This window comes from Monosiga brevicollis, genomic scaffold, assembly GCF_000002865.3.
Source record: "Monosiga brevicollis MX1 MONBRscaffold_9 genomic scaffold, whole genome shotgun sequence".
NCBI lineage: Eukaryota > Choanoflagellata > Craspedida > Salpingoecidae > Monosiga > Monosiga brevicollis.
The window spans coordinates 204307-218503 of NW_001865046.1; the positions used below are offsets into that span (position 1 = coordinate 204307).

General features: G+C 54.1%; 3 protein-coding genes across 3 annotated transcripts in view; all 3 read right to left on the reverse strand.

The window, feature by feature from the left end:
- Nucleotides 1-308: 308 nt before the first annotated feature.
- Nucleotides 309-8596, reverse strand: MONBRDRAFT_25114 (uncharacterized protein; the record flags this gene model as incomplete). Its single annotated transcript, XM_001745578.1, has 37 exons — nucleotides 309-352; nucleotides 484-741; nucleotides 893-972; nucleotides 1055-1130; nucleotides 1222-1278; nucleotides 1349-1434; nucleotides 1471-1563; nucleotides 1651-1697; nucleotides 1779-1850; nucleotides 1929-2006; nucleotides 2121-2277; nucleotides 2415-2593; nucleotides 2671-2748; nucleotides 2903-3055; nucleotides 3193-3259; nucleotides 3358-3541; nucleotides 3615-3702; nucleotides 3810-4028; nucleotides 4122-4258; nucleotides 4302-4358; nucleotides 4431-4485; nucleotides 4665-4731; nucleotides 4818-4851; nucleotides 4976-5036; nucleotides 5095-5272; nucleotides 5440-5522; nucleotides 5645-5788; nucleotides 5961-6020; nucleotides 6115-6273; nucleotides 6450-6497; nucleotides 6589-6672; nucleotides 6788-6856; nucleotides 7602-7692; nucleotides 7801-7886; nucleotides 8015-8215; nucleotides 8307-8431; nucleotides 8494-8596. The coding sequence occupies 37 exons, from the start codon at nucleotides 8594-8596 to the stop codon at nucleotides 309-311; spliced, it is 3858 nt and encodes a 1285-aa protein (XP_001745630.1).
- Nucleotides 8597-9216: 620 nt separating this feature from the next.
- Nucleotides 9217-11571, reverse strand: MONBRDRAFT_32270 (uncharacterized protein; the record flags this gene model as incomplete). Its single annotated transcript, XM_001745579.1, has 5 exons — nucleotides 9217-10298; nucleotides 10488-10763; nucleotides 10859-10959; nucleotides 11112-11243; nucleotides 11418-11571. The coding sequence occupies 5 exons, from the start codon at nucleotides 11569-11571 to the stop codon at nucleotides 9390-9392; spliced, it is 1572 nt and encodes a 523-aa protein (XP_001745631.1). The 3' UTR covers nucleotides 9217-9389.
- A 483-nt stretch (nucleotides 11572-12054) lies between these two features.
- The window catches only part of MONBRDRAFT_32271 (uncharacterized protein), a 2470-nt gene continuing 327 nt past the window's right edge, over nucleotides 12055-14197 (reverse strand). Inside the window, exons 2-6 of the mRNA XM_001745580.1 lie at nucleotides 13996-14086; nucleotides 13725-13828; nucleotides 13530-13572; nucleotides 12910-13354; nucleotides 12055-12771 (exon numbers count right to left, since the gene is read on the reverse strand). Of these exons, the coding sequence (XP_001745632.1) occupies nucleotides 12300-12771; nucleotides 12910-13354; nucleotides 13530-13572; nucleotides 13725-13828; nucleotides 13996-14086 (1155 nt within the window). The 3' untranslated portion in view covers nucleotides 12055-12299. The remainder of the gene's footprint in view (nucleotides 12772-12909; nucleotides 13355-13529; nucleotides 13573-13724; nucleotides 13829-13995; nucleotides 14087-14197) is intronic.

Sequence of the window (14197 nt, forward strand, 5' to 3'; positions counted from 1 at the left end):
GGTTGCTCATTTACATCGTCAATTATCGAGACAGTGTCAAGTGGGCAACACCTTGCCACAGGGTCATGACCACACCATTGATTCCCACTTCAAATGCTCACTTGCTTCTTGCTTCTCTCCCACCTCTCGCAACTGTGCAGCCTCGTATCGGCCCTTGCCTAAACAGCAAATCTCCGACCAAAAGGTCGTGCAGGGCTTTACGCCTGCCCAGGACCCCGCACCCAGCATGGCTTTTACCCGCCAGCTCCCCGATTGGGGTGAAAACGAAGAAGAAGCTTAACGCGTCATTTTTTTTTGTCTTTGTCTTCTCAGGCCTGGTTCTGCCACAGAACGAGGCTGCCGTCCCGCGAACCTAAAGCGCAAGACGGGCACATGAGCTTGAGCCGCTGGGCGACACGTGCTGGCTACCTGTCAGCTGCTGCACAAGCCATCTAATTGATTGACAAGGTGATGCACAAAGTCGCCGCAGAACATCATACCAACCTGAGCCAGAAACCACGAGTTCTGCCTCCTCCAACGCCGAGACCCAACAGAGAGTGCGCACGCTATCCGTGTGCACATATAGTTGACGCAGCAGGGCGTGCGTCACGAGGTCAAAGACGTAAACTGATCCATTACGTGCACCGCCCCACATGCACTTGTTTGCGCGGATCAAGGAGGAGAATCCGTTGCATTCGATACGCCAAGAGCCACCGCAGGCCACTCGATCAAATTTCATGCCATCGCGAACCTCGATCAAGCCTAAGACGCGTGAGCCATCACGTTGAACAGATGTGTCATAGACCCCGCCAATCAGAATGAGGAGGGGCGCACGTCAAAGAACATCAAAGGCACGGTGCACCCATCATAACCTTGGGTAGCCGGTGCCTAGCTGGGAGGGCACGAGGCTTACCTGACACCATGCTGTACGTCCACACCTCACGGTTGCCACCGCGCACTACACCTTGATCAGCATCCGTCTGGATGGTTGTCCTGTACCATGACAAAATCAAAAGAAGAAGAAAAATTAGCCATTCATTAAAACCTGCTCAAACGAGTTGGCGAAACTACGCACAAAACAGCATCTTCGGGCAGCGCAGACTGGCGCGCAGGCAATGATGTCCGGGGCACATGCTCGTCCATGGATTGGGCTAGGCAGCACCCCGATACACTTGATGAGTAACCATGACACTACAATCTCATTTGTCTCATCAAGCTCAACATAAACAATGCACCACGTACATTTCCACAACGCGTTCTTGGCACTACTGCTCTCCGACCGCTCGCTCTTGGATGCAGCTACGCAAAGGGCCATTACCAATTAGATCCCAAAAGGTGGACCAGATGCCCTATTTCTGCATGCGCTTACTCAATACTTTGTTGTCCAGCACGACCAACATGCCCTTGCAGGCCACCCTACGAAGATGCATGTGCGTGAGATCAAAGCCGCCCATGCTGCAAGAACATGGGTGGGAGACAAGGCAGGCATACCAAATGCGATCGTGGATCAAGGTGAACGATAGGGTAAACAGAGAGAGGGGTAACGCGATGACTTGATGCTCGTGGGCGTTTCCATCGATGAAACTACAAACGTGAAATGGCACCGTGTGACCCCAACGCCTCGCTGGGTCAACAAGCTCAGCAATGAAGCTCAAGGACGAGAAAGCGTACCGATGAAGCTGGCCTGTGATCATCAGGACCCACACGGAACCCTTGGCCTGCCATGAAGAGTAGATGAGCGAGGTCAGGAGGCCAGGGAAGGATGGGTTGCAAAAGCGACCCAAAACGAGCCCACTAACCGCAAGAATGCGCGTCACCATGTCTCCCATATCCAACTCTTCCAGCACTTTGCAGGAGACGGCATCGATAAGCTGTTACATGACCATGGTGAGATCATGCGCACCCCAAGAGGCCAACTGCACAGCAAAGCCTGCCTCATGCAAACGTACCCGCACATGCCCCAGGCCATTGGCGGCCCAAACTGTTGTCCCATCGACACACATTGCCGAGACACGTGATTGACGGCTCTATGTGTCAGGAAAGCAAATGAGGTTGGAGGAGTTAAGGGACCCCACGCCCGAAAAGAAAGATAAAAGAATAAAGAAACGCGCCCATGTTTGATGTCAGGTGGCCAGGCGCACCTCAATGTGCTCCCACATGGGTAAGCGTTGCTGAAACTTGAGGGTGGGAAGCAAAAACGTGTTGATGCTGCCATTGCCCATTCCACACCACAGCTGCTGGAAGGGATGCAGGATTGCCACCATGCACTCGGTGGTCAGTTTGCCTCCTTGGTCCGTCCTGCATTATCATGGCGACAAGCACAATGAGACTGAAGAAAGATGCTGCAGATTCGAACACAAGCACGACGGTGGCATCGCCGGCATGTCAAAGGTGTTGCCGCCGGCTTCAAAAGGAAAAAAAAAAAAAAAACGTACATGGCCTCCACTTGGCGCACAAAATTATCTCGAACGGGCATGGCTACGCCACCCATCCTGCCCTGACCGTGAGAAAAGCGCAGGAGTTCCTGAGCTGCTGCGTTGGAGCTCAAAAAGTCATTGCTGTCACTGTTGGACCGCGAGCCCTTGATCGGGGTTGCGCTGCGGGAGTGTGAAACCTAAATTTTACTTCGTGAGGGAAGCTACGTACAAAAGTAAATACAGAAAACGGAAGAAAATCAAAGGCAAGACCAACCAGACAAAGGGTCTCCACAAGCGCAATGTTTTGAGCTGCTAGCTGCACCGCTGCCCCGTCCCCGGTCTGAACAGCGTACTGAAACATTGCCAGCATCAAAAGAAGTGAGAATATGGCGCGGGCTTGCACCATGACAATAGCCACACTCGGTTCTGTATATACACGTCACAACCAGAAGGGCACCGCACTAGACCCAACAGCAAATCAAAGTTCTTCAGCTTCGCCAACGCACCGCATTGCCCTCCTTCAGCTCGGTGATGTATCGCAACCAGCTGCCCACCCCCTTGACAAAGCGGATGGTAAAGGACAAGAGTCCAGCTGGCTTGGCCACGGGTTTCGGCTCAACTGCGTTGTGACGTGCCGACTTGTCCGACTTGCTTCGAAGCTGCACCAGGAGATTATCCATCCGGCTTGAACCAGCATTCCGTTGCAACTAGCAGCCCAAACCATCGGTCAATTACCTTCCGAAAGCTACTCGAGCACACACAGATCAAATCCAAATAAACGGACAAGAGCACGTACTGTGTCAATCTGGTCAAGACGGCAAAGTTGGAGGCATTGCGTGGGTTGACGCAAGAACAAAAGATGCCTAAACACGTTTAAACGGAATATGACATGCAATAGTTGAGATGATGAGGAAGGGACCGGAACGGCGTTGAAACATAGTACAAAGCGGAAAGCATTTACCGATGCGTCAAGACCAGGGTGCCCAAGCCTAGATTTTGCACGCGCACAAATGGCTGCGTTTTGATGACGGCTTCACGAGCGGAGAGCTCTACGGTGGGGGGAAGCGCAATCATGGGCAAGTACAGAATGCGCCGCCATTCGGTGTAGAACTGCTGAAAAACTTTAGATGGGATACAATCCGAGTCTACCACACACGTGCATACACATGAGTCTGAGCGTGGATCGCTGCCTCACGACAATGCCCCCCCACTACGCACCATGATCAGATGGCTGCGTGCTCACGAGCGCACGGAAGAGGCTGGCTGAGTTGCTGGTTCGGCAAATGCAGAGCAGTCGCGTTAAAGTCTACAAAGAGCACGTCAGGTGAGCCTGCTATGTGTCGTGGCCGAGGGGATGTATCATGTCTAGTCCTGTATTCGCAGCACGGCGAAAGCTGACTGAGGACAACAAACCTTGAACTCTTCCTCGTTGATAAAATCTTGACCCAACAGGCCATCGATGACGTCTCCTTTGAGATCGACGCGGCTCCCGCTGCTGTCCAGGGATTCTTGCTCCATAAGCTCTGCAAAAGTGGTATGGGCGTCCAGAGTTTTTCGCACATTTTGCATGATGGATTTCCACGACTGCGAACGCTTGACTACGCTGGACGCCTCGAGTGCCAGCACGTGTGCCTAAGGAGTCAGATTCCGGTTGCGCCATGCAAAGGGTGACGTCTCGTGTAGCTACTACGCCTTTCCACCCCCCCCAAAAAAAATGACGCGCACCTCTGGCAACCGAGAAATGGCGTCTGTAATAACATCTGACGGAAAATACATGGGCGCCGTTTTGGCCAGCAGGTCCCAATCCCCAATCGCTTTGAACAAGTCAGCTGCAGAGGAGTCCTTGGGGTGAATGTACAATCCTTATCGACAAATCTTCAGGTGGATCACAGAAAAGCAGCTTACCTCGAAGCAATTTGAAGACTCCACGGAGATACAAGTAGGAAGGCAGCGTTGTTGTGCCTGCGCATGGCCAAGCTCATGTGAGCCACAAACAATGCTGCCCAACCAGAAAACTGGAGCTTTTTGCCTTACCTTTTGCAAGTTCAACGCTGTGGTCGAGGAGGTCGATGACGCCTTGTATGTATTCCTATCCCCGTTGCCAGCCAGCGCACAGAGAGAGAGGGGGAGGGGGAGAGAGAGAGAGAGAGAGAGGAGGAGGAGAGAGAGGAGGAGAGAGAGGAGGAGGAGGAGGGGCGTGAGTAATCGAAAGATGCGCATGGACAAGGTTCTCGCGACATTTATGCCTCTGACAACGGAATGGCGTACTTGGACAAAGGGGCCCAAACACTGAACCTCTCGGGGCCCAGAATCTGAGAGTGAATTGGCACGCATGCTGCGAGAGCAAGGGTCATAGCAAATGTAAACAGGATGCGTGTCGAGTGTTCCCACGACTGACGAAGTGCACACAGATCGGCGTACCGTTTGTCGGTCAAAACTGCTGATACGGGTGATTCTGTCAAATGGCAAGCAAAAATGCGACAGGCGTCGTCGGAAAGCAAGGTTGAGTTGCGGGCGGACGACCGTAGGGTCGGGTGTCAGGATGCCACCCCGACAGCACCAAACAAGAGCACACCAACCTTGCTTGAAAGAGAACATGGATACTTGGGGAGCTGCGTCGATGCGGCGAGCACTTTGAATCTAAGGCGTTGCATTGCACCAAATGTCATGAAACGCAACTCCAAGCAACTGTTCATACGCGCCTGGAAGCGATCTGTTGCTGCTGCTGTACCTGAATGGCAGGACTGGCTTTGATGATGTCAATGCGGCTGTGCTCAGTTCGCTCAAATGCGGGTAACGGCAATGTGACAGGTGATGGCGCTTTGAGCGTGAAGGAAGTACTGGCGCTCTGTAGATCAAAAAAGTCACGCTCCGTACTACCAGTGCCGAGTTGCCATACCATGAGTACAAAAATGCCACCAAATGCCAGCAACGGATTGCGAATGCCACAAGGAGGAAGTAACACAAAAGTCACACGGAGAGGGACGAGGAAAAGCACATCAAAGTTGCATGCATGGCTTGTCGCAAGCCTTTCGACGCCTACCTGTTGCGTCCTTGAAGAAAGACGCTGAAAGAGGACGTATCAAAAGCAGCCTTGTAAAACGGTCGACTCTCCTCTGGGATCATCTATTTGTGGTTTGAAAGGTCCAGGTCAGGAATGAGCCGCTTTTCATGACATCGAGCCAAGTGTGCGTTTGCTTATGGGCATAAGCAAAACGAGCATGGGAAAGCAACTATCGAGACCGAACCTGATAAAAGCGATCCGTGTCCATGACTGGCGTCGAACCCTTGTAGTCAACACAGGTGCGGGTATGACCGAAAAGCGAAATCATGACACGCAAAAAGGCTTCGCGAATGAGATTGTCGCAGTGCCGCTCATGCTGCTTGATTTGCTGTAGGCATCACAGGACGATTCAATGATTGAGAGCTTTCAGACGCCGGGTTGCTGGTCCATAAAAGCACATCACGACTGAAAATCAAAGCTTAACAATGGCTGCTTAACAATGGCTGCTAAACAATTTTTGCTTAAAATTGGGCGCAAAAGGGTTGGGAGGGCGAGTATACCTCTGGATCGCGTCGGCTTTGGAAGATGGGCCGTCCATAGGATGCCAGGACGTGTGACACCTGGATGGCGAGTCACACCGCTTGTCAGTCGGTCTGCAGGGAGCCACAGCGCTTGCAGAAATACCATCATCAATGCTTCAGGCAGCTGTCGTACCTTGAGCTTGTGAAGGTGCAACTCATATTGCAGCACAATGTGAGGTGGGATTTCTGGCAAGTGTTTTGCTGGGCTGTCATGCGTAGCTCCCCAACGGAGAGTGCCAGTGTCCAAGTCGACCACAACCGGCGGAAAAGAAGGGTCGGCCTCGGCAAGTACCTAGTACCGCATATGCAGCATTCATGTCAGCAAAGGCAAAAGAAGCATAACCAAGACAAGCCCGAAAAGGGCCCACGCCATTGCACACTCTTCAAGGGTGTCTGGTGCAAAAGATAAGCAAGAACACACACGTCACAAACATAAAACAAAAAAGAGGCGATTCGCTCTACGCTTACCTGCTCGCGCAAACTTGAGTGCATTCCGGCCAGAAGTGGCCAAGGGATCTGAGTAGAGAATGAGCGAAAAGGCCGTCGAGGCCGCGATAAGATCCATTCTTGGTGAGCTTCTTGGGCGTTGATCAAAACAATGACGCACCTGGACACATTCCTGCAACTGTTCGGGGCAAACTGGAATGTAGGGATGCTGCCATTTGAGGGGATGCATCAATGCCAACATGGACTGCACCATCGATAACGACCAAAACCAGTCGATGTGGTTGGCGGGAGCAATGAGGGGATGCTTTCGTCAGAAAATCACGGTCAATGATGCAGGGACGGCTCAACAGAAAGCATACCTCGAGAAAGGGGGCGAGGAGTGCGATGTTACGGCTGAAGGCAATCACATTTTTCTCAAGAAGAAGACTCTGCACCACCAATAAAATATTGCGCGCGCCCAGGAGCTGGAAAAATGGATACATGACCGTGTCGATCAAGGGAAGGCCCTCTCTTGGTGGCGCTTTGATTGTGATGTAATGGCCTTTAAACAAACCAAAGAAGAATAAGAAGAAGAAAGGGAAAAAAAGAAAAGGAAAGAAAGTCACAAGTAGGGACCGTGAGCGACCAGGGCACGCATCCACCGGCAGAGGGTCGGGATGCATCAGATCGGCAAATGGCTCGCCAGCACCACTCACCAGCAAGGGTAACGCCCAAGTCAACGGGCCCTGCCAGTGGCCGCGGGATCCACCACAAGGGAGTCATCATGTCCAAGAGCTCAAAGAGCGTGCTATCAGACATGGCATTCAGGAAAACAGCATGGTGAGCAACAGAACACGCACATGCGACGTGCACGGGGCAAAATTGGCCAAGAAGCCTTGAATAAAATTCAAAGTCTGGGCTTTGGACACGCATGCAACATCAGGCCGCACAGTTTGCTCGCTCGCATGTGGGGCGCAAGCACTGCAAGGACATCTTGAAAGGCGTCAAGATATGTTGATCGACTAATCAAGCAAAGCGCAGCCGGGATGTAGAGCTCTGTCAAAGTATCTCGTCCCCCCCTGCAACCGGCACGCAATGCAACATGCAGCAAGAGCACATCAGTGGCGCGTCACAGGTGGAATTTTCTTTTAAGCAGTTAAATTTCCATGAGAGAAGACGATGTGGTCGCGCTACCAACTTTTTGCTCGAGTCTGCCGACGAGCGCGAGTCGGTTGGCGCCGTAATGTCGCGGGGGTGTTCAGCCTCCCAGGCCAGTAGAAAGGTGCTGTTTGATTGAAGTTTGCATCGAGGCACGCGCCAGGTACATTTGATGTGTGAGCGGGTTGCGATAGCTGGCGGGAAAGGCTGCTTATTATCGCAATTGCACGCGCACCTGGGGTCGATGCATTGGTGATAGAGCAAGGTCGTGACATGATAACCGCTTTGGGAGATGGCAAAGGTGAAAATTGACATCTGGGACTAAGTGTGGGGCATCAGCAGAGGAGGGAGAGGACAAGGGGGGAGCGGTATATTGAGAGTGCAGTCATGGGCTGGGGTGCATTTGATTGACTAGGGCAGGCGCAGACGTTGCATGATAAACAGCTTACTTCATTGGGCAGATCAGCATAGACGTGTCCTCCCAGAGGAAAACAGAACTCCGAGAGTGTGTTGACCAGAGTGTCGGGCAAGGAGGCTAAGAAAAATTCCTTATCTTCCAAGGAGGCATTTCCGCTGTCTGCTGAATTTGCCAAATACTCGTGGGAGCCATCAAAGAGACTGGCGACGGTGCGATTCGTGGGCTTGGCATGCTACCACACCCAACGCAAGTCATCATGAGCGGAATTTGAGTCCAGACCTGCCGACGGGCAGGGCAACGCTCGGCTGATCTCGTCGACATACGGCATCTAGCGTGGCCAAGACACGAAAATGGTCCATCTTCACGTCAAGGGGATCGAGATTGGCCCCAGTCATCTCTATGATGTGGTAAAAGAGGTGAGCCTGTGCTACGACAGCTTTTACAGCTCCTACAGTGAAGCGAAAAGATCATGGGTGCTGGCTCAACTCGAGCTAGGTGGGGGGCACGAACCACGGCGCTGGCGGAGCGGCTTGAGCACATCCAAGCCAACCAGGGCGGCCCCCTCGATGAGAGGTGCCGCAAAGGGGCCCTTCAGTGCATCGCGCTCAGACATGGTGCCTGTGATAAATGGGCAACCCCGTCAAGTGGACAAAGCCCAAGCACGGGCGCCCAAGGTCGCGTGGGCTCCTGGCGCCCAGCTCGCCTCCTGAGCCAAAATCGCGCACATGCGACGCATTCAGCGAAAGCAAGCAGAAACCAGTGAGGATGAGAGCAGCCTAGACTGGTTCCAGAATCAAACACAAAGGTCTTTCCACACTGTACTCTTCCCCCAATCCAACGACCACCACGCCCGCCACGCCCGCCACGCCCGCCACGCCCGCACCGCCTTGACCCGTTGTACTGGCTCAAGCGAGAATCGAATCGATCATTCGCAAGGCAAGCAAGTGAGTAAGAAAACACCACACACACACACCACACACACACACACACACACAACGTTAAAAAAGTCAGACATACAGACGAACCGTCAACAACAGTGAATTGGTTTGGGGCGTGTGTGCTTGTGTGCGACAAAAGTGTGGGGGGGAGGGGGCGCCTCCTCGCCAACTGAGTGGTACCTTGACCACCATGACTACGATGGTACGGGATCATTACTTCATAGCGGGTGGCTTGATCAAGCTCTTGGACTGTGGTCGCAAACGTGTGGGTTATTATAACAAGACTGGATGTTGTGAAGTCACATGTCAACTGCAGAGGTCAAAGCTCAGGAAGAAGAGCCACGGGACACAAGTCGATAACATGAAACACAAAGTCAAGACGCCAAAGCAAAGACGCCATGGCACAGGGAAAGAGTGATTAAAGGAAAAGGCATTCTAGGCCACCTTGCCTCAGCCCGGTCTCAAGCCTCATGCGCCCGACGAGGGCTCCGTGGTTGGCTGGGCCTGCTCCGCGGAGGCAGACGATGCCTCAGCCGAAGCCTGGTTCACTGGCTGGTTGGGGCCCTGCTGGTTACCAACGGCATTCTCAAACACCTGGGGCAGCAAAACATCGGGAGGACTGCTCAGCTGGCTGAGAATTTGTGCCGCGTCGATAACCGACGGCACTCCGGGCGCAGTCTCCTCAATGACAGGCGGCTTCTCCACCGAGTCCAACATGACGACCGTGACCGTAATGTCGTCGCGGAAGTTGCGAGCCTGACCAGCGGGAATCTCCATGAGCGAGTCGAGCGGCAGCTGAGCCTCTCGTGCATAATTTTCCAAGGCATGATGCACCAGCTTTCCAGCTGCTGAGAGCGCGTCGGCACCGTTGGCCAGAGCCTGGCTGACAGTCTGCACGGCCGCCTCCGGATCGACGACGTCCCAGAGGCCATCGGTGGCCATGATGAGGAAGGCGTTGGCCGGGGCATGGGGGTAAAAAAGCACTTCGGGCCGGGCAGTGACGTAAGGTGGGGTAAGGTAGCCATTGGGCACGCGCACACCCAACTGCTGCATGAGATCACGGGACCACTTGTAGCGGCTGTCACCAAAGGCACGAGCAGGTTGAAGGTTGCCAAGCACGCGTCCACGACGGACGACCGACTCTTCCTCGCCTGGATGCTCCTGTTGCAAGCGCAAAATCTCCGAGGGCGTATCGCCGGTCTGGTCAATGCTCATGATGACGGGGCGGTGGCCGACCCCGCGGCGGACACCCATGACGCAACGGCAATCGCCAGTGTTGGCCACGAAAATGCCGGTTGGGTGGATCAAGGCGTTGACGGAGACCGCACCAGCCAAAGCAGGGTTGACAAAGGCCTCGATCACGTCCGAGTTGCCAGTCTACGACGATGGTGCGACACCGGAATGGTGGCAGGTAAGCGTGATAAGTAAACGGCATAGAACCAAGGGGTGGGTACCATGATGGAATGATGACTGATGGACGAGGATGGCTCAACCTTGACCACAGCAGATAAAGAAACACACGCCAGGTATTGGTGCACATGTGGGGGAGGGAAAGGGGACGCGTACCTTGAGTGCCATGTTGGGTACAGTTTCAGTAAAATCGCGATCAAAGTCCAAGAAGGCTTGTTCCAAGGCCTCACAGATGGTGAGTTCATCCGCGTTGGGAGGCACGTTGGTGAGACTTTTGTTGATGTAGCTGGAGAGGAAGGTCGAAGCAGCATCGGAGGCGGCAAAGCCAGAATGTCCGTCAAACATGCCCACCAGCACACCGTGAGCTCCAAGTGAGTGGGCGCTATGACGATCTTCCATGGGGTCGTTCGCGTTGAGCCAGGCGGTTTGCAGCTATGAAATGGACCCAGGAGAAGGAGACGCCAGAGCATGAGGCATGGCGCGTCAGAATGGGGGGCGTAGGGTGATGACGGCAGCGGTCAACTGACCTCGATGACGCCTTGAAAGTTGACAGGCTTGAGCTCTTGATTCTTGGCGATGAGTGCCCGGAGGGGATCCACGTTGGAGTCACCCCCACGCTTACCCTTGGCTGTTTGTCGCATACGAGCGAGGTCCAAAGCGAATTGTTGAGCGAAGGAATATCACAGTGAGATGGCGTATAGACGGCTGAACATGGGACAGCTGGAAGCGATGCAGGCGGAGCAGGCAGTGGAAGCGGGTGCCGCGGTTCAAGTCACGCACTGTCGACGCGGCGGTTGAGCTCCTCAATGTTAATGCCCTTCTCCTGGCTAATTTGATAGGTGTAGATGCCGACACCCGCCACCACGGTCGTGGCCATGACCACACCAAAGGCCTTCATGGCTGATTGTGCGCCTGCCAAGCGTTGAATGCCGTGGATAAGAAGAGACGAGCGTCGTGCCATCCACTCGCGTGTCCCAAAACGAGGCCGAAAAAAAACAGCGAAACAAGCAAGGGCCAGCGTGCGGGCTTGCATGGGCTTGCACATGCTCAATGAGGAAACAACGCACAAACGCGGGCATCACTCACTGGAGGCAGCAGCTTCTTTGAGGCTTTCGGGTTCTTGTGAAGACATGGTACGCATGCTCGGCGTAACGCGAGGCGAGGCGGGAAGGCGCGAGGTGGCTCGGGCATGGCTGCCGAAAAGCCCCCGGCCAGCGCGAAGGATGGTGCGCGTCCACATCTTGAGGAGTCTCTCTGCACAACAATACGAGGACAAGGCCCCCTGCCCTTTTCACAAGCGTGCTCTGCAGTCACCCGTCAGCCAACCAGCCAATCAGCCGGTCGATTCGTCCACCAATCAGTTCCAAAGCAGTCAGTGACCGCCAACAAGCGCAAACCAGCGCGCGGCACCCACTCAGCAAGTGAGCGCGTTGAACACAAAAAAAAAAAAAAAAGTCAAAAATGTGGAAACAAATTCAAAAAAGGAAGATGTCGAGGCAAGCCACGTTAAAGACGAAACATGTGGCAATGTGACTGGAGTTGTTGTTGTAGTAGTCGAAGAAGAAGAAGAAGAAGAAGAGAGAGAGAGAGAGAGAGAGAGAGAGAGAAGGTTGAAGAAAAGTGTGAAGAAGAATCAAGAGAAAAAATACATGAAGGGAGCGGGATCGTGTGCGTGTGTTTGCCCCGTCCGTCCTTGCTCAGTGGTACTCGGGCGATCATTGCAGGATTTCCATGATCAATTCAATTGGTTTGGTTCGGTGAGAGTGCAGTGCTCTCCGACTGGACGACCATAACCTTCCGAGAAAAGGTGCCAATGGGTCGGGCGGATGTGTTGGGAGCGAGCATATGTGCGCTGAGATTGGGTAGCATGACACGGTGGGGGAAGCCGCGGGACACAAAAGGGCTGCGAGGCAGGTAAGTTTCTAACTCAAGGCGTGTCCTGGGGCCAGTGCTGGCGCAAGAGGCCACTTAGAGGTTGCCACGGGCAGCCTGGTCCTGCTCAATGGCCTGGAACAGAGCCTTGAAGTTACCGGCGCCAAAGCCCTGGTGGTTGTTGCGCTGGATGAACTCAATAAAGACGGTGGGGCGATCCTGCAGGGGCTTGGTGAAAATCTGGAGCAGGTAGCCATTGTCATCGTAATCGACCAGGATCTTGTTGGCGCGGATACGCTCAAAGTCTTCCTTGATGACGACCTTGCTGCTCTTGAGCTGCTCCAGCAGGTTGGTGTAGTACGTCTCCGGGGGGTTCAAAAAGTCGAGACCGCGGGCACGGGCAGCCTCAACGGCGGTGATGACGTCATCGCAACGCAGAGCCAGGTGCTGCACACCAGCACCACCATAGTAGTCGACGTACTCCTGGATCTGCGACTTGCGCAGGCCATTGGCAGGCTCGTTGATGGGCATCTTGATGACCTCATCGTAATCAGTCACCACGACCGAGCTGTATCAATGACACAAAGAAAAAAAAGAAAAAAGTGAGGTCATCACGAGGAGCCAAGCATGGGTGAACAAACAGACATCGGAGGACGAGTCATCATCTGGACCGTTGAGTGAAAAGGGGGCCGGGCGAGGCACGCACCGCAGGGCCGAGTACTCGGTGTGCATTTGCTTGTCATCAACACTCCAGAAGCGGTGGAAGGCCAGGACGTTGGTGTACCAGGTCGCGGCATCTTCCATCTCCTGATCAGGCTGGTTGCCGACGCAGTGGTCAATAACCTCGAGGTTGGGGAAGGGAAGGAGCTTCTGGATGGGATCCTCAGAGACGACGGGCTTGTAGCCGGGCAAAAAGTCCTTGGTGGCATCGCCAGACCAGTTGGTACGCTCCACAAAGGTGTGGGTGGTGTCACCGTAGGTTTGCACCTTGGCGAAAACAACCGTGCCCTTGTCGTCGCTCTCCTCCCAGGGCTCCTGGACGCTCTTGGCGCCCCGCTCGATGGCGCGCTTGTAGATGGCGCGGCAGTCCTCGACGGAGAATGCGACGTCCTTCACACCATCGCCGTGCTTGACCAAATGAGCGCCCATTTCTGATGGAATGGAACAAGAAGAGCAGTCATGGGTGAGAGATGCATATGAGGGGAATCAACATGGAAGAACAGCGCAAGACGGGGAAGGAAACGGCGACCCCCGTCCCAGAGCCACTACATTGACAACCTCGCTGCCTCTCCAAAGCAATATTAATCATCCGAGCAAGTCACCTACCCTCGTTGCCAGGGTTCAGGGCCGACTGGAAGTTGAAGATGATCTATAGATGTCAAAGCATGCAAAAGCACGTGCATCAGTCAAGTAGATAGATGGTAGAGAAGAAGTCTCCAAGTCGATGGATGGTAGAGAAGGAACAGAGCAGGCTGGCAGACAAAAGGGGGAGGCATAGTCAGGGGAAGAGGCAGGCCAAACCTTGTTTTGGCATACAACATGCGACACGACCTCGCGCGAGCCCGTCTCCAGACCCTTGTAGGCGATGGACGAGAAGCCCATGCGCGTGCAGTAATAGTCAGCAGCTGTGCATGATGCCAAGCATGGGGTGTCGTGACATGAGGTGCAAAAAGAAGAAAAGGCGAGCGAAAAGTTCCGGACTGAACAGGGATCAATGCCTGCGCCCACGATCAACCACGGAGCGGGGACCAAACCCGCAAAGTTTGCCCCAGCTCGAGATCGGCAAACTCACCTTGCTTGGCATTGCCGACCCAGAAGGTGCAGTGGTCAAAGCCGAGGTAGCGGCCCTCGGCCGGCTTTTCACCCTTGTCAGCGTATGAAGTCTAGACGACAAGAAAACACACACACACACACACACACACACACACACACACACACACACACAAAGGGCACCAAGCGCGATTCGGGGGGGGGGGGGGGGGGGGGGGGCCAAA